The sequence below is a fragment of the Varroa destructor genome, unplaced genomic scaffold, assembly GCF_002443255.2.
Source record: "Varroa destructor unplaced genomic scaffold, Vdes_3.0 BEIS01000002.1, whole genome shotgun sequence".
Lineage (NCBI taxonomy): Eukaryota > Metazoa > Arthropoda > Arachnida > Mesostigmata > Varroidae > Varroa > Varroa destructor.
In genome coordinates, this window is record NW_019211455.1 from 2,701,885 (window position 1) to 2,722,386 (window position 20,502).

The 20,502-nt window shown below is 40.3% G+C and overlaps 1 protein-coding gene across 10 annotated transcripts in view; it reads right to left on the reverse strand.

Annotated features, from left to right (window-relative positions):
- LOC111245467 (uncharacterized) overlaps positions 1 to 20,502 on the reverse strand; it is a 117,331-nt gene that overhangs the window by 9,430 nt on the left and 87,399 nt on the right. For all 10 annotated transcript variants that reach the window (XM_086980580.1, XM_086980584.1, XM_086980586.1 and 7 more), the window contains 2 exons: positions 6,574 to 6,676; positions 796 to 941 (listed from right to left, as the gene is read on the reverse strand). In XM_086980580.1, the coding sequence (XP_086836706.1) occupies positions 796 to 941; positions 6,574 to 6,676 (249 nt within the window). The remainder of the gene's footprint in view (positions 1 to 795; positions 942 to 6,573; positions 6,677 to 20,502) is intronic.

Here is a 20,502-nt window from a genome sequence, read left to right on the forward strand (position 1 = left end):
AGTCAAGCCTCTTGAGCTATATTAGCATAATACACGCCAACCTACCGTGATGCTTGGGTCTGAGGACTTAAGTACAGATACTGTGGGGTGGGTCACACCTGTGATCGACCATTAATAAAAGTGGATCAAGTGGTTTGGGGCGGTTGTTAACCTATCCAGTCTGTTGGTACTATATTGCACGGAGTAATCTTCCTTCGGCGTTAACGATCTACAAATTCGCCCTCTCTCTCTTTCTTTTTTTTTTTGTTAGGTATTATCAAACCCCGATTTGCCCGAGGTTTCTTGCCTCTACGTACCTTTATCCGTAATACTGCTCTAGAATTTGGACCATGCAAATATATCACTATAAACACGAAGCAAATGCATCGTTATCGGTGAAGTTCACATTATGTCCTATGAACTTTTCAACGTATGATGTACCTATTTAACTAACATTTAATGTGAAAGGCCATTTCCCGAATCATCGAGCTCGAACCTATTCGAGTTTTTTTTTTCTTCCTTGTTACAACTATGCACTGTCTGTTTTTTCAAATGAAAAACTGAATTAGATACCACAACGCAGGCAAACCGACATTAACACATAGAGAGTATTGCTGGATTGCAGTTATATCAGTACTCGGTTGAATGCTGCGTAGTACTGGGAAAGGACTGTTGTTAATAGGGCGGCATTCGAACAGATTAACGTGGCATCCATTACCCTAACGGCAGCTGAAATAGAAACACCTTCGAAAAATAAGTAAGCTAGGTATCTACGAATCATGTCACTATTACAAAGTGAAGCAAAAATGAACTTACCAGGTATAAGATTGTACTTTCCCCACCCATAAACAGGCCCGGTGACCTGAGGGACAATAACTAGAAATAGCCCCGGAAGAATGACGTACGCATTTAATGGGCTGAACGTTAGCGTGTATTCATACGGACTACTGTTACGCATATATCTGAAATATCAAAGAAAGTATCGATCGGTTAGTGCTTACTTGTGGAGACGGTATTCAATAGAGTAACGCGTTTTCTTACGGAGCTGATTTCTAGCAATACACAAAGTTTTTTAGACGATTTTTATTGAGCGAACACGTTGGTAGGCTAGGTTACCATTTATATCAAGCAGTACATCCTAAACCGTCCAAAAAATTGTGAGTTTGTACCTATATGTTCGAGCTCTGGCCGGCAGCAAATAGCGGGGCATATGACTAAGTGTCCTTTGGGCATATTTCAACGAGAAATATATATCTAAAAGACTTGTAACGCCTAGCCTCTCTATTTCGAGACCTCTAGCTACAAATCGCGAAAAAGCTTCATTGACGGATTATAGTAGCCGAATAAATGCAATTTAAAAAGACGTAAATATTGATTTGTGTTTGCCTAAAAGTGTTATTTAAACCTTTTTAGTGTTAACCGGTCACTGAATGGCAGCCGATAGCAGCAACTAGAGCTTTAAGTTGAGGACGGTCGCAACGGGACTGTTTTCAACAATATTTATCATCAAGAACAACGCTAAGCTTTAAGGTAAGATTAAGTTAAAGTTAGACGAATAAACGACGGGTAACAAGTCAGTTTTTATACAAGCGAGAAGCTTGATAAAACTGAATCTGGAGATCTAAAGTTCGCGACTTGATATAGTCTTGATATATAGATATATTTCCCTTTACGCTAAAAATAATTCAAATCATTACAAGCTGCAATAACCCAGGAAATATATTTGATGGATCATTTTTCATTGGTATTTTATAAAAATTATCTTGAAAAAAATTCTAATAGAATAGCAGGCGTAGAAAATTCGTGCAGATAAAACCGAAACAACGGAAATGGGCGTAGTGTAAATTTGCCTCTAAAAAGCTGGCTTTAAGAATACAGCCATATCTTCTATTTTCTTTATTTCACCATAGTTCGAATCGACCAGTTAATAGGCAAAGTGAAATGCCTCTAATTTTTTTTATAAAACACAGTAACTCTTTCACTTTAATGACGAATTTTTAGCTGGAACACATTCATATTCTAATGTCGCTAGCATATATAAGAAAACGATATTGGCAACGAAAAATTCGAAAGCTATTTCCCGATCGTTCCTGCTTGCGGAAAAATACATCTTGCTTACTCTTGAGCTTATTTCTGCTATTATCATATGGTTTGGAAGCTCTGTGAGAATTTTCTTATTTCCGTTTACGTTCTGAATACGTTTCCACTGCTTTTACCCTCCTTCTGTCCCCCCCCCCCTCTACTTCATGCACCTCTCGCTTCTTAAGAAGAACGTACGAATACGAGACTACGGTGGCATGCCCTTGACGACGCGATCACTACAAAAGCAGCTGGCGGTACGTTCGTTTACCGACTTGGCTGCGTATTATCTTATCACCTTATCGTTTTCTTCTAGGCTTCAATATTTCTGATGAAATTTGTCCTCACCGTACCGTCGTCCTTGGTCAGTTAGCCACTGAACCAGCGATGGAATGAAACGAACAATAGAATAAAGATTTAGCAGTTAGCATTCAGCGGTACATTCAACCACTCATTCCCCGACTCCATTTAGCAAACAGGCTAATTCATCCCAATATTTTACATGGCCAGAGATAGAGTGTAGCGCTGTTAACGTGGAAAAGATATGCCAGACAGGCTGCAGTTTATGACAAAGAGTGGTTCGTAGTAGTCTGGCTGTCTGCGCTGGTGTGGTCGAAATTTCTCCGCAATAGAATAGGGGATTCCCTTTTCGTTGCTTCGTTGTCAACTTGGCAAACGCAGGAGCGCGACCATCTTTGCCTCGACTTGCAGCCCGTGCGCCTCGACCAACCCTAGCTATAGCGACGAACGATATTTACTACATGAAACAGTGTCAAGGGACGGAAGCAGACAAGAATGCTAAGATATTAAGGCGCTATGGAGAAGCGTGCTCGGGAAAACTTCATACGTAATAAGCGAGAAGTAATACGCCGATGACGATGAGGATCAAGACTTGGTGCCGGCGTTCATCGTACTCCCTGAGCCACTTTCATGGCTTTCTTTTTCTCATGCTGATCTCGGATCGCCGTCGACGTTAAGCTTTGAGTCCCTGAACAAACTTAGCTTGACGAAGTCGGTGCGCGTCTGATAATCTACACTGATCTCTTCTTCCATAAGCTGTTCTTCTGTTAGCTCACTGGAGCCATCTAGCCAACTGTTTGTTCAAAAAATCGTTAATGCCGCTCCCTCCTGCGTTTGTTTTCTGTTTGAAGCACCAATCAGAGCAGCGAATATAGGCGGATTCTCTTCCGTAAATACCGAAACTGCACGAGCTAAAATGTAGCTCTATTCATATATTTCTACGGTATACGCATAACCTCCTGGAAGGCTCTGCGTTTGAACAAAAGAGCTTTAAAAATATCAAGCAATGCAAGGAAAGGAAAAACGCATGTCCGGGATGCTTATCCTTTGTGCTTATATTGTAACGACGTCGAAAATCCATATTCCAGAAAAACGTGCGGGAAAAGTTACAAATCTAGCGTATGTACGCAAAGGAGCGTTTGATTCATACAATCTAGCCATGAATCATTCAGCTAGTAACAAATCTAAAAAACCCGACTCGTTTAACTAAATATGAAAACCATTGCATGCTCTACATGTCTTTCTTGTTAATAGGGGATTGATTTATGTTTAGATCTACTCAAATTGGCCTACTTTATTCATATATTCCGCAGGTATTGTAAATATCTTACAACAACAACGGTTAATATGAAGAGCGGTGACCTACCTGTTTATTGAGACGGGATATACATGGCATCCATGAATTTTACTAGTGGTAACTGAAGATATATACGAACTTAGACAATTTGCCTTGGCACCGTCTTTTTATTCGTAGTCTCTTTATTCCCCGGTGCATTCACTGGGGTAAACCAATGCAGGAAATATCGATGGTATATTGCCGAAGAAACTAATTCTTTTTTTTTCATTTTCATGCACATCATCCAGCGTAAAAATGTTGCGTTCGATCCATCGCGTCACTCGTTGGCTCGAAGAAGGCCAAATAAAAAAATTTCAGTTAGAACTGCAGCTTAATCGAACTTGAGAAAGTACCTTCTAAAAAGTAGGTTGTCAAGTAGAACATTTGTGCGACTGTTAAAGGTACAAAACAATTAACGATACCATAAGCTGCTTTCTTTGTATCACATATATTCGACGAACCTCACATTGCCACATATCGATTGGTTGATATACGTTAGCTCGTTCTGGTCTTTGCAGAGGGCAAATAGATCATTTTTGCATAAAGCTGTAAGGTATGGAAAACGTGTTTCCTATAGCCAAATGGCTCCAAAGAAGACAACATCCAGTCCTCAAAATAACATTATTTTCTTCAAAGTATCGCTAGTGAATAATGACGCTCTGCGTCGACAACTCATTGAACGACCAATTAACGTTAATCCGTGCTTATGAAACCCAAATAAGGCCAAAACTGGAGTTTCCTTCAAGGTTACGAACATAAGCGTTAGTATCAAGCAAAATGTTTATGAGAGAAGACTACTCTAGCGCTGGGGGTAGGTGAGGAGTCAAATCATGGAAAAGTTAATGGAACAACGCAAGTTTTTCTTTGCGTGGCGCCATTGGGGTAAAGCTGTGAACGTAATGCATTTTAAATGTGAGATAGATGATAATATACCACGTCCGCTAATAAATCGTGTATACCGATACGATACATCCTGCTTATGCTCAGAACCGGTCTAATTTGATCGAACCGTCGGTAACTAGAAGCTCATTAATTTTCGATATCGTGTTTCGTTTGTGGCTAAAGATGGAAAAGGTCTGTATGATATGCATTTTCCTTTCGTGGCGTAATATTCGACTCCTAACAGTCCAGTATATTGTGCTTGTAATGATCATTCATCATAGGGAGTAATATGGTACTCCAAGCCAAACTTGTTGATCTTTTTGATCACTTCGCTGCGACTGTATTGAAAGTATTTAACGACCATTTGTCACCGACATGAAGATACCAACAACGAAGATTGATGAGGTACACTGCTAATCGGCGAGGTGATTTGCTCAGCAGGAAAAGCAAACTATAAACGATGAGCCTTAAGTGGACATACCGCTATTGCGAGAACGTTTTTCGCCCTATGAAAACATGTCACACGTCGTTTATATTTATTTTAAGGTTCTACGCTTTTATCGAAGCTATTAAAATGTTACTACTAAATGTTCATTATGTTAGGCTCTTACAAGCAGATTCGGCAGAATTTGAAAATGAATGACTTGTGAGCTATTAGAGCAAAAGTAATGATTTTTAATATCTATTAGGGAAATTCTCCTCGAAGATTAGTGCAATCGTCTCATTATTTTTACAGTTTCTGGACCGCCACAGATTTATCATTGGCGTTCTTATATGCAATTTTTCTATCTATGACTTCTTGAAGTAAATCGGTAGCAGGATATGGTAGCCTACTAATTAGTTTCTTTAGGGGCATGGAAAACCCCACGGAGTATGAGGAAACGATCACATGGACTTGGATCGGGTGAATAAGCAGGTTGAAGCCAACGTTGGAGATTTACTTGGTCAATATAGGTGATAATTGAAGCATAGCGATGAGGTTTGGCATTATCATCAAGTAACCACGTTGTGTACTTCTGATGGCTGTGCCAATGGCCCACAAGACTTTAGAAAAACTCAAGATAGCAAACTGTATTGATTATTTCGTTTTTTCGAGTATGTTATAGTAGCGGATCCGCCTGCTGTTCATTAAACGTACTAGTGTCAGCTTACGTACGGACCTCTTGCATTGCTACCGAACTTGATCCCTCTCCGCGCGACGCCTTTCGATCGCTTAATCTCTCTCTAGCCAGCGATAAGATTGACCTATGCTTCGTCTATCGCGATCGTATGTTTTAGGCGGCTTTTTTGTTGATCAAAATTCCATTAAACTGGAAATATAATATACCATACGCATTTCCAACTGGCCTGAAGTCATTTCACAGTTTCTCGCTTTCCGCAGTTTTAGTGTTTAGGTTATGGTTCCGTAACAGATTACATATGAAACGCGAGTTTTGGCCGACAGAGCACTTAAACTGCAAGCTCTGCCTTCGTAAAAAGTCTCCTCGATTACGGCAATGCGTTCTCGTTTTTTAGTTACCGACATCTGGTCATTTCCTCGATGGTCTTCTTTCTCTAATCTCCGTCCTTGAACCATTTGTACTGTTTACAACAATCTTTGATAAATTTCCCTAGTGTTTCAAGAAACAAAGAATTAACCATTAAGCGTTGATTTTCGAGAATAAAAGATGTTCTTCCACTAAACCTATTTCTTCTGAAAAAACTGGTTTTCACTCACAGGTTTTTAGAATATTAGGGCATTTTACAGTGATATTTCGTCTGCTAACGGCGCGTATTTTTAAAGCTGGCTAGCTAACTTCAGAGTCCATTGGATTCGCTTAAAAATAAAAAAATTCTTGTTGGTTGTCAAAAAAAGATCCAGCAGACAACGTGTTGATGCTTATTACTCACAGCGAGTAATAAGCAACAAAATAACCAAAAAAGGCTTACACATTTTAGCCTGCGAATATGCATAGGCAGGCTATGCAATACATGCACGTCTAAATATACAAACTCACCTCTCTATGACGAACATCATCAGGTACCAGAAGTGTAGGTATTCGAGAAGTGCGCTTAAGAAGCCCTGCAGTTGGCACGAGATTAAGCCCACGGCCGGTTCGCCTATAAAGAAAGCGGTTAATTGTTGATCTTCGATGCAAATACGTGCATAATCTGTCGATATAGAAACTATAATATGGGTTGCTTCTTAACTTAAATAAAGAAGCAGTGGTTGGATAGTTAGCCTGATGCCAATTATTTAAAGAGCGCTTTAATCTAGCCCTTAAGGAACATATTGTATTATTTGAAATAAACTCTGAAATCTATAAAAAAAAACTTCGACCGGTCATGAGTTATCGAAAAATTCATATGCATGTTTTCGTTTACAGCGATAAATTTGTTCAGCTTTCCAGCTCAGCCTTTCTGGAAGATTCAGTTCTTTTGATTCCCTGGTCTCTACATATGCCAGGTTATATGAATTAGTCCTCACCACCATCAACTCTATAGGTATTCAAGTAGATCCGACATATAAATAGTTGTAGAAAACTATTCACGTACGCGCATTACATTACGGACGCCTGTAGAGTGTAATATAGATTACGTTGAAAATAATACTGCTTATGGAAAAAATACGTTCATCCATTTTTCTAGCTAGAGAGTTAGCTATTGGAACATGTTTGCTAAATCATAAGTTACATCGGCTCAATATGCGCCAGATTTTATTATTTACAAAGCCTATTGTCCAAATTTCACATGTTTATTAAGTAAACATTTCATTTCTTCCTTTTGTATTTAATAATCAAACTTATAGGCTTACAGACGTTCGAAGATGGATAAATAATACTCGAAAGGGTCGAGACGAAATTGCTAGCGGCTTTTTCTATTCAACACAACTCGCTATAATTCTTATATAATCTCTACCGGTGATTTAAAACCTGTTTGTTGGCTACCCGTAGTTCGCAGCTACACTCGAAGTTTACTACAGGCTTTTTCTATTATCCACTTGACGTTCGACATATGGGTCACTACTTGGGGGGCGCTGCAACGGACCAGGCTATCTTGTGCTACAGCGTTGCATTTGCATTATAATAAAATTTTCTGCTTTAATTAATTTTACGGTCAGGCTCATTTGGTATGCTGTGTTTACCGTACTATGGGAAAGGAAATGACATCGTACATCTTTTATTTTCAACTTTCCGTACATATATTATAATTTTATTATGCAACTTCACAACGGACTCAGTAGTGACAGAGAGACTTTCGACTTCCATCCCTCCTACTAGTCAATCTTTACCCCACAAACAATTTTAATGACTATGTTTGCTGAAGAACAAACGCGCCCTGATACAACAAATCGAATCCAACAGCTTCTAATGACAGTTTTAACAGCTGTTATTGGAGTATCAACGCTCCGTTTTTGGGGTTGTTTAAGATTATCCTTCGGGAAGGAATATCCCTTCGGAATATAAGAGTGTAACCCTAGGTCGCCTGATGTAACCAAGGAAGAAATGCGTCGCAATATCTATTCTTAATCACGCGGTACGACGAATTCGCAAAGTTCCCGTTTTTCTTTTAAGTTTGTTATAATAAAGGGAACAAGCGTAGCATACCTATCGACGGCTAGCCAAGCTAAAGAAGCTATACAGATTATGATATGATGTCGATTTGTTATTATCCATCGTCTATTCTGAGTGCCGAAATTTCGATGGAGAGACATGGTCTTTGAAATTTGTGGGTTGTTGTCACTTTTGAGTATAAATAGTCCAACTCGATGTTGTTATCGTAACTCTATCCATGCGTATCAAGAAAATGTTGCGGCGGTAATTTCTTTATCTAGTAAATAGAATGTCTTTGTGATGAACAAATCATAGGTAGCGCTCAGGACCCATGTCAGAGCTGTGAGTAGGCTTACGTTGCTGCGGCTTTGTTTACAATAGATATACGCTAGCATAAGACGACGTCCTGATTTCCGTTTCGTTAGAACATTTACCTAGAACAGTACACAAGTCTTTGTTGCTAACAGTTTACGTTTTTATTGATGCGACGATATATTATGGTACGTAACCAGACACTTTAATGGAGAATACCCCAGTTCCTCGTAATGTTGTCAGACAGACTGAGAAATTGAAGTTTACATTCATACCTAAAATAATGCTCACTTTATCTTAGCACAAATACACAGGTAGATACACACCCTTCGAAGCGTCTCCACGAGTGTCGTGTGAGCTCTGAGAATAGCTACAAACATAAATTCCTCCTCCTCCTCCTCTCATGTGTACAAGTTGTGTTAGCTTTCCCTAACGTGTTTCTCTGAAGTTTCCATGTTGGTCTTTCATTTTTCTGGCTAATATGGACATCCATATCTTCATTACTAGTATAAATTGCCGTTTTCCTACATAGTTTCAGGACATAGAGATCAAAGATCTTATCGAATTACTGCGTGGCGTTAGCAATAGAGATTACTACGATTACCCAGCATCAATGTTCTCCCTCGTGCTAGCTGTGGTGGATGATAAATTTAAATCTATTTTTAGACGAAAGGCTCATTTGCTCGTTACCAGATAGCGTACAAGTGCTAGTAGGAAGTCATTCATTCGAGTTTGCCGGCACCCCGTTTGCTGGAACGCTCTTTTTACCTTTTTTCTCTTTGTCAATTGTCTTTGCAAATTTTTCAGTGGCAGCGCACTTTCTAGGTTTGTGGTACGACCTGCGCCAGTCAAGCGTCCTAAACGCTTTCGAGGCGTTGATACATGCCAGTTAATTTTATCAGATTGTGCTATTTCTTCATGTGGGCGTAGACGAAGGCATAGTAGCGTAGCTCTGAGTTAAAACGTTGGCAGACATTGACAGCGCCGCGAAAACAGATCATCCCTCAACGAAACGAATTTCAATAACCCGAATTCTTCACCAGCAGCATGACGGCAAATGAAACAGTGGGAAACAAAACAGTTACAGGAACTGTGTTCCTGCTGCTATTCCTGCAGCTTTTGCCTCTGACACCTACGGTAGGAGCGTCGTTACCGTTAGGCGTGGTTACTTCTTTCTTCTACTGGAAGGTGGTTACTACTAATTGCTATAGAGATAACTCCATTACCGTGCTCTGTAGGCCGCGAACGTCAGCGAAAGCCTTTATATGAACGTATCGCAAGTGTTTTGTATGGAAGACTACATCTGTGTGCGCGCATGAATAAACTCTAACATAGAAGGTTCAATTTTCGAACTTGATGGCCGCAAGTTTTACATTTTCAGTGGAACTGTTGATTATTGTCGAGTCATGTCGAGGCAAAATTGGCAGTTGCTGTCTCGTGAGCTCATTAATCTAACTATGTCTCTAAGGTGTCGTAGCTATGACTGCCAGAAAAGAAAATTGCGCTTATTTGATCTTAAAATACAACCATTGGTTGGCATGATGTGAGTGTATCGGCATAGAAAATTAATAATATGACTCGAAGATTCAGCCGATTACTCAGTCCGCCAGTGAAGCTTTCGCTTCGGCCGCTTTCTTGACGCTGTTACTCGTTTCAGGTATGCTCCTTTAGCCCAGCTAATCCGCGTGTTCCCGTAGTAACGTAGTGGATAATGTGTTCGTTCATCTGGTAAGCTTAACGATACGATATAGGTTTAATTTAAGCGTAGGCATACCTTGCTTCGTGCTAGAATCTACCAGTCTAAAATAGAGTACCGGACGTAAAGCATAAAAAATATTAGCTGATCTACACTTTGAACTGTTAATCCGCGTCTCCCTATTAATTGTGAGGTCGTATGGCGGCGACAAAGTCTCAGCCAGCCCTTTGTAGTAAGGCGACGCTAGTAAGCAAGCCGCTATTAGCAAAAGAAATAGGAAAAATGTTGGAAAGAAGAGGAAAGAAAGACAAGGCGGCAAAACTGACGAATCTATAAAAGTCTTCCTCTGGTGCGTCTCCGTAAGATTCCGGTCGTATTAATGGAATCGAATAGTGCGTAAAGGAATTTGTGTAAAGAAGCTAGCGAAATGATGATCATGCAGCAACCTCAGAGCAAAAAGATTGAGACAGTAAAGTCGCAAAACATATAATATTCAAGGATTCCTAGGTGACTACCATTAAATGGCAAGCGCCGAACAAACGAGAAAACGACAAATTTTTCATGACCCTGACGGACAAAGTTTTTCTACAGTTCACCTAGGTTCCACCCAGTGAAGAATTTCGGCCTGGCGAGATTGATAAGGTTACGATGTTTGCCTGGTCTCTTGCTATGGGTGCCAGAGGCTGAACAACCTGGCAGTAGTATGCAGAACTAAATCAACCCACAAGAACTGCGGCCCATCTGGTCTCAAGGCTCTAAATGTTAATAGTGGACTGTAATAGAGCTCATTGAGCTACTTACTTCCATTTCAAATGTATATAGAAGGTCTGAATGTCAACAAGTAGGATTTGAGCATCGAAATATGACTGGCGTTGAAATGATTGACCGATAGCTGAAGTAGACATTTGGAAGATCAAGCCTAAAGCAAATCGAATGCTGCTGCTGCTGCTGCTACGGTGTGGACTGTCGTAGCTGGAACGTCAATTGAGAATGAATCTTTACAGTTCCACCAAAGTCCGTTATCTCGTTAACGCCTAAGAGGAAGATCATTAAACGATTCACGAGGATATCATGTAAGATTAGATCGTGAGATCCTTGAGTCCACTACATAGTGTGTAAATGGTAACGTTCCCAGAAGCTGCCAGAGTATTTAAAAGGCGTTATGAATGCCCCCGGTCCAGTAATGGCTGCTATTAGTCCGGAGACTATAGTTATTTCATATAGTGCACTATGAATAAACTCAGTACAATTAACACACTTAAGTCAAATTAAGAAGGGTGTTGAATCTGATATTATATTATCCCAGACTAATAATTTCTCTGTGGTTCATGTTAATGCTGACCTAGTTGCCTAAATGCTGAAAGACCTAGAAAATCAGGGCAACCTAAGACTGACAGCTTCTGTTAGGGATGAGGGCCTACATACGATACAATGGCTGTAAGTGAAGTATACTTGAAAGGTGTTGATTACGCCAGCTATAGTGTGTCTGAATGCTGTTTCTGTGCTAATGGCAGTGAATAGAGAAGACGGTGCAGCGGTGTAGTCAAAATACTTTCCGTCTTGATAGAAAGCAGTAGTGAAAAAAACATTGTAGCATACCTTTTTCAAGTAATTTTTAGGGCTACATTGTTGCTTCGGCTATTCTTTTCACGATAGCATTCCACTTTCCTATTTATCGTTAAGTGACTCGATCGTAAATCTTATCGGTAGCCTTCTTCGCAAAGAATATGTAGTGTTCTTTCTTTAGGAACTACCCCCAGATTACCAACGAGGTTACTCCCGTCTCTTCGAAAACTTGCATAGAGCATATGACTGTGTCGAACTGTGATGGATTTCCATGCGGCGTTCCACGAGAACAATGAGGGGCACCCCCTCGTCGTTTACGAGCGGATCTTCTAACGAGCCAATTTCTACTCGGCCGGGCGACATGCTCCCTGTGAACCCGTTCACAAATTCAGCGGAGAACATTAAATCGGTTTCAAGTCAATTCTGGATTGGCTTAGGTTCGCTTGTGGCTCAATTATGTTCGAGTCTCCGCCAGGACTATAGCGTCTTAGGCGGAATGTGAACGAATTACACAAGCGCCATCATGGAGTTGGCGCACAGCATCCTAAGGTAGCCTATTACATTGGTCTCCGAGAAAACAGGACAGTTCTGCGACTTACTAAAAATATGTTTTAAAAGTGCCGATTTCAAACGATGGATCTTTATCGGAGAATCCTGCAGTGAAGAAAAATGCAAAATGGTTCCATACTCAAACAATTGCCGATGAGTTTAATGGACAATTCACGACCGTTTACTCTACTGCAGCCTTTCTCCTTTATATTCGTACTGAGACTGCATTTATCTGGTAGATAAACGGGGCATCGTTCAGGTTAAATTATGTCAGTGCGCTGGAAGCTGGAAATGATTCCAAAACGAACAAAAGCTAAATGGCAATGCGGGGTTGTTAATAACCCAATAAGCTGTTTAAGAACGTTAGCGCCTGTTCGCTCTATAACCAATATAGTCGACCTGTTTATTGAGACGGGCCTTTTCAATACTGAAGTACGCAAGAATTCTATACTCACGAATAGTCGAGCTGCTCACCACTTTTCGCTATCTTTACTAGACTACTTCTCCGAGGTTCTCGAAAAGCGAGTGATCAGCAGACTTCAGAAACATCTTGCAGGTGCTAAATTTTCACGCTTGCTATATATTTTTTTTTTTTTTCCGATTTTCGGAGGTTGCGGTCAGCTAAAACAATATTGATACACCAATGTCTGCCTTGTTGTGTTTTTAGCTGTTACCGCTGCTTTGAGCTGGTTAAAACATTCAGTCCTACTGCAAATGTTAGAATGTACGGGGTGCACACCCATCACCATCGATTGGTTCAAGGCCTACCTCTTGAGAAGGCTACAGACAATAAAAGCATGTCGTATTGAGTCCTCGTTATAGTGTCTTATTGTTGAGGCCGATAAAATAGGACTCATAGTGTTTGCTTCGCCTCAGTCATCGATACAGAATACGCTGCACTTAAAGTCACCCATTGTTATTCCAAACTTTTCAGTGCTTATGCAATGACGACAAAATGATAGGCTCCCTTTACAGCTAAGGTGTCTAAGTGCTATGCTAATATTGCAGCACAGAGGAAGCTCGAAGAGATTGGGGTTCTTTTTGTTACAAAAGCCTCTTTGTTTGCAAAGCGTTGTTGATGCGCATTCTCCATACGTATGGATGAAGGGGTGGCTGGCTAATTGAGGGTATCCCGTAGGGCTTAAATTGTCAAAACAAAGCCCTGAGGAAAATGTTTCGCAGAATTTGCAACGTCTCCGTACGTTATCTTTTTACCTCAAGCAGAATGTTCGTTGTCGATAAAATATACAGAATGCATCTCGCTCTGCTTACATTCAAAATGTCAAAACGTGTCATTTTGTTAGGGGCTCTCTTCCTTGTTCACCCCTCGCCCCCGTCCCCTGTCGTTAGCAGCCCTAACCGCCATTTTACGAGTTTCGAAATTCTTCTGCTGTTGCTGCTATAGTGATTGTGGTGTGAAATATTTTATACAGCGTGACACTGTTATGTTTCGCACGAGCTTAAGAGCTGCCAAAAGTGCAGAAAGTCTGCGTTGTATTAACTGTGAAAAGAAAGATTACTATTAACAGAAAGCGTAGCAATAACAGTACGAATAGAAGTAAGAGTTACGATGCTTAAGCGGCTAATGTATCACCTCGTTTACGCCGGAAATTCAGTCGCATAAATATTCATGTTAAAAGCATAGATTATACGAACGTTATAATCGCCTCTCTCCCAACGCCTAGCATTGTCCAGGCCGCGTGGCCTAACACTGCTGTCATGGGGTGCTCGCCTGTAAGACACGCCAACGGATGTTAGGGGGGTCGGTGCCTCCCAAAAGAGCATCCGCGCTTTATCCTGCGACATGTCAGTGCGATACTTTCGCATAGAGCTCGAAATGGCTAGCTATTGAATTGGCTGTGTTTATAGAGTGGAAAAAAGCGATTCACGCTGGGGTCGACCGGCTTGGTCCTATTGACCGGGGTTTTTGATATAATGATACTCCGTTGGAATGCTAATGCTTGGTAAATTCCATGGAAGCCCCTAATGTTTGACTTTTGTCATACCCTCATTAATGTCAACGATATAAGGAAGCTGTTTTTAAAACCAATCGTTTCAATTTGGACAATGCAGTTATCTCTATACCACATAAAACTCTTCACACGTTCCCTCTTTGCTAGATAAATCGGCGTCTATAAGCAGCGGGAGACGAGAAACTTGCAGTGACGAAATTTAAAGCTTGTCTCGATCTTTCATTTATCATCAGGTTGTGACATTTTGATAGCGGCACTGTTCACAACGGCCATCCTACTATTACTTACTTGATACAACTTACACCACTAACTTCTTTTAAAGGTAAGTACACTGTCCTTTTGCAGATGCATCTCCTAGCGATCGTAATGTATTTACGTTAAAAAAAAATCGCTAAGAGCTATTATTAATTGACGTTAGCGTGCGGTGAAGTAAAACGTTTCGATTCGAGCTATGTACGTTCATACCTGAAATGGTGACAACACTAAGCTTTCTTGTACAAATACATTTCGGATACTAGAGAAGATTCAAGGGTCTCCCTTAGACGAATCACTAAATGTTTGTTAGAGGTTTATTTGCAAGCATACGCGTAGTTGCAAGGTTATTTGAATCGTTATAGTATCTAACGGTTGAATTAGAAGAGTGTACAGCCATTTGTACCGATGAGAAGAATCGTCATGTAGGCGCTACTGCAGCCTGAACCAATGGTAAATGACACGGGCCCGGTTAGGTAGTACAAGGTGTTCCCCATGCCTAAAAAACCCATATATTGGCCAATGTTTTTTCTGGGTATGCTTAAGACATAAATAGAACGCGCGGCTCATCACCATCTCACGTACAACTGGCGAGTCATTGACTCTTTGTGCGTTGTTTGCTGATTTGGCTGTCGGAAATAGTAATTGGCTGTCTTGTGTACAGTAAATCGTATACAGCATACTAATCATATTAGCTGAAACCTTTTTTGACATCTTGGCGGTTCGTAAATAAATCCTACCTCAGTAAAGTCCTAATATTTTGCAGTAAATTATCCACTTTTTACAGTTCATCGTTGATGTAAATGATTCTATCGTTCGATGGGAACGATCGTAGGGAGCATATGGCCAATAAAGACCAAGAAGGGAATATGTATAACAATTATACTATCGCAAAAAGTTGCCCCATGTCCCAGCTGAATCTACAGCTCGAACGAGGTAGGCGCTCAGAGTATTGCATATCAAATACGTTGCGAGCAAAATGTTTGTCTGAACAAAGTGAGCTTACAATTGAGCAGGCACTGAAAATTGACGAAGTTCTCACCAGTTTAACTTAAAAACTCCATCACATGCTTTTATTTCTATAATCGGCCGTGGCCAATATTATGCCTATGAATAGTAATTTTCTCAAAAGCTCAACACAATGTAATTGCGGCAACGAGATGAGATCTAATCCAATAGAGATCTGTCGATGTGCCAGCCTAAACGGAGCTTTTTTGTTGCTCTTTTTTACCCAACAAGAATGTTTCCTGTATCGTTCGTCCAGTCTGTAGGTTACAGCCGAATCCCTTCTTGTGTCCCCCTTGTCCATTCGATTATGGACATTCTATTGTAAATTATTTCCACAATAGAAACCTTTGGGTGTCTCATGCCTTGTCGGCCAATTTTTGTCGTACCGTTCGTTGATTATTCCAGAATTCGAGGAAGTAAGTAACCGTTTAAAGGCGAATAACGTACACAATTCATTCACATATAATAAAGGGGTCCTAGCTTGTTTAATTAGCTCTACCGTTCTTAATATTTTCACCTAATTTGAGCAGATGATTATATTCAGTTTGTTCATTGCAGTGGCCCGTCGGTTACTTAGTCGGCCATTGAAGGGGCTCTCTGAGCGATCCCAACAGCGTCAAGTCTATTAAAAAAAAAAACTTGCTACGCAACCTATGGCGAACTGTCCAATACATTTGAGTAGAACCATTTCCCTGTTCTCCAGGTTGACCTGCTTCGTCGATGGTTCCTTTGACGTAACACCCACGGAATACTAGGATACTACTAGGCATTCTGTCCTTTGAGACCTTCTGTAGAGAACAGCATTTCTAAATGCGTGTAGAGACACCGTCCTGCGCATAGCCTGCAAGAGATAGCAATTGTTCTTAGCGCACCGCGTTATTAGACTCATCAAAATTCTGTCACACGCACCATATTCAATTCGCTCGCCCGCTCGCTCAAGGGCTTTTTGACAAGTGACAATGATTTAATCATGTAGTGACATTTACGGACGTACTTTCATTCCCTTCATAGCTTCACTCTGCGCTTTATTCTGGATGGCTTGCACAGACAGAGATATTTTTCGAAGTCATTCTCCTACAACATGAGTTAGTCGTCTATCTATAAGCTATAGTAAGGGTTAACGAATATCGAAAGGTAAAACAACATAGCTTTTTTAATGATCGTCTTCGCCACACGGAGAGACACAAACGACCATCGCTTCGGTAATTCCTCTGTGCGTGTCTCTAGAGTCGTAACAAGACGTGCTCGCTGGCTGCAAGGGTGCAACACGCGTATCCATCGAGAAGAAGGACTTCGCATTAAAACGATCAGTGGGTCGACCACATTAATAGCAATGCTTTTGCTAAAAACGAAACGATTTAATGCGACATGGCAAAATACATATGAAAATACTTGCTAGCTTTTCCTATAGGAGTTCATCGAAGATTTTGATATCGGTATCTCTGAAAGGTTCTACTATTTTAAAGAAAAAATTATTTTCAAGGTTATCTTTTAGAAGAGCAAGCCGAAAATACGAACGGTTATAATACTATACATGAAAATTTCGAAACATATCAGAAACAAAAGACCAACGTTTAATACTAACTTTATCCTCTTTTTTTATTATATAAGTAAGGTATAGTGCTATTTGGCTATTTCACCCACCCTTGAAGTTCGGCCTCATCGGCATCCTGCATCATTTAAAGACCTACGATTAACTCTGCACGAAACTTTTTCTCGGCTCGTTTTTCTTACTTCTCTTTCTCTTCCCTCCTCTTCGTTCTTCGCACATTTCGAAAATAATTTTCTAAAGTGCAAAACTATAATTATATTTATCTAATATGCGGGTTATAATGAATACCGTGATCATACACGAACTCATCGTGCGTATTTCAGTTTAGGTCAAGGTGGCCTTTTTGTGACGACTAGGTAATAATGGCAGCGGCACTCATTAGTGAGCACATGATGACGTAGATGTAGAGGCGTTTGAGTTCGTACATATTCATACACGAGTGTATAAAAAAAAGTCATGTGATCATTTTCAAGACGTTCACTAGTTCCGCTTGATAATGTAGCTCATCGAGAACTTGACTTCAATTCGGTAACGTACTTCGACTAGAATAGAATTATGATGGAAAGCCGTAATAGGCAGGTTAGCCGAAATAAGGAATTTCCAAGGAAAATCAACAGGCAGCACTCGGATGAAATCGTAAATCAACGCAGATAATCCGTGACATGGAACGAGCTTATTTTTTTGCTCTAAGGTTCGGATAGGGATAGATTAGTATGGTCCTCAATCAAATAGATGAGCAGGGCACGTGAAAGGAGACTTCGACTCCATTCATTCTATAGTGTGTTTGCTATAGGGCACATATCTGTACGTAACAATTATCTGTTAAAATTAGAACGTGACACAGCTTGCAAATAGTTAACCCTGTGATCTTTTTCTCGAAGGCACCGTTTTACGGTCAAGTAGGCTGGTATTGAGTGTGGATTTTATATCCATTTCATATCCACGTAACGCATTTCTTTAGCCTTTACGAGAAGGCATAACTTATAATTGTGAAACTAGTGTGGCATGCCGCCTCTATATTGTCAAAGAAAGTATGGAATCATCTATCATACGTACAAAAGCCAATAGTGACTCAGCTATAGTTCAGGTCTACTAGATACAGGGAAGCATATCTATGCTTCTTGAACCTTCGCTATCTGTAAGCTAACTTCTCCCATAAACTCCCTCGAAGGTTACACGTAGGAAGGATCATCCGATTAAATATAGGTGGGATACTTATTAACATACAAATGGACTGGATCGTCTAATGCGCACTTTTATTTATCTAAGTAATATTCTTTAATCCGAGCCTGCGGTAGACATATACATAAAATTATGTAAAATCCTGTTGGTATCACCAAAAAATGCCTTTGCCCTCTGACACTGAATGGAAAAACACACAATATCGTCAAGTTCGCTGCAACCAAAGTATCATCCTGTTAAAGCCATAGTTTCTTCCGAAGTGCTATACGATGAACTTGACCCTTGAACTTGGAATAAAAGATAGTATTGCAAATTATATATGCAATGAGGTATCAAACTTGAAAGCATCACCGTAGGCAGTAAAAAAAAACCTGGTTGTAACAAACGTCAAACATTTTTCCAATTAGTAAACTGTACACATCTGACTGACAGTCTCTGAAATTAGCTCTGTCATAAATTACAGGCATTATGCTCCCAAAGGGGCTCTTTTTAATGCGATTTTTTGTCTTTATTTTACCTACTAAGCCATCTCTCTTTCTAATTTTCGTACATCACGTAGCAAACTCTGCATGATGCGAAGCCTTTTTAAGATATTATGATTCTCTGAGCTGGAATAGATCAAATCGACAATACGAGATTATTTCCTTATCACTCTACTTAGTTGCAATGAAAATGACGCTGACTTGTTTTAGGCGCTTCTACCAAAACTAATTAAGGAAATAACAAAACACAGCTTCTGTTGTTATTAAATTGTACATGAAAAGAAAAACGACTAATTACTCTAATCGTGTTAGTCCTCCATTTGGTTAGGAGCTTTAACATTTGTATAGATTCTTCAAGGTCTTCCTGCGTTCTGGATTCGACATCCAGCTGAAATCGGTCATTGTCGACCTAGGCTTCAAGCCGTTTTCTCTGTTTTTGAACGAAACCTTTATCTATATAAATATTCCTATGGTATTGAACGTGATACTCATAGCCACTCGGTCTATTCGAGTGCATATTCGTTTGAGAACATTGGAGTTGGCTTTTGCCCGGAAAGAAAACAGAAGGCATTAGGCGGAGTAAGTAAGGGTTGTAAATTTCGCTTGAAACAAGCCGGAAGAGTCTACCTAAGGGATATAATACTGTCTCATCCAGATACCTTGTAGCTACCGCTGAAGTGGAAAATGGCTCTTGTATATTTATCGTTCAGCCCAGATGCTTGGGCGGATTTATTTGGGCTTCCAGCTAAGTGAATTTTTCGGAAATAAGCGTATTTCAATTGTTGACCTTGTGTGAAAAATCCTCATTCATCCTTTTTGGATCTGGGGTTAATTTTTTGACTGATAATCGTGGTGTACATGTGTCAAAGCTTCTCGGTAAGGACCGGCTAGATCGATACAGACACATGGCTGTCTCGGATAACCCACGCTAGAGTTCCATTTGTGTTATATTAGCGCGCACGTAGCCACGCTTATCCGCGTATTGTATCCGGTATATCGAAGCGGGAAACTAGCTTCCTACGCTTTTAGCGTCAAAAAGCAGACGCCACGCGTCGTAATTCAATTAACAATACATTAAGCCCTCACGAAAACCCTAATGGAAATTCATTGTATACGCGAATCGGCGCAGAAGCAATATTGCGTTTAAGGAGAACTAGGAAACTATCTCGACATACGCAGTCGACAGTGCTTTGAGATAGGACACGGCATGATGACCAGCAAGGTCTTGATCCCGCAGATCCGTGAGTTGCAAATCTCAATGAGCGCGCTATAGAGTGTCGCTTATCAGGCTGTAATCTAACAGCCATCGCTATACGTAATTGCTATATATATATATAATGTGCATGTGTCGACATACGAGAGGGCTGAAGAGAAGCGTTTATTTAATTTCCTCTATTTTGTATTTCAAAAAAGATAGAAGCGTTTCTTCATGGCAAATTTGGCTTTGGCCCGGTAATGCTGAACACCAATCTTAATATAGGCGCGCCTCATAATTGTAAAGCATATAGTAACAGCAGAACAGTATCTAATATTGTTAGTCACTGGCTTGACTAAATGTAAAATTGCGTAGTACTTGTGGTGCTCTTACGAAGCGGTACAACTTTTAACGATTGATAATTTGTCAGTTTGTCTGTCCGCGTCGTACAACAAATCATACGGCCTGCACCGGAAAATTACTTGTATGTGTGGTAAAACAGATTATGTCCTTCCATGAAAAGCTGCATAATCAGAAACCATCAGAATGAGTAGCAACAAAAGTCTGGCCATTCCTTATGTGGCCACACAACAAAGTCTGAAATGAGAAGGCTACATCGTTCAGCC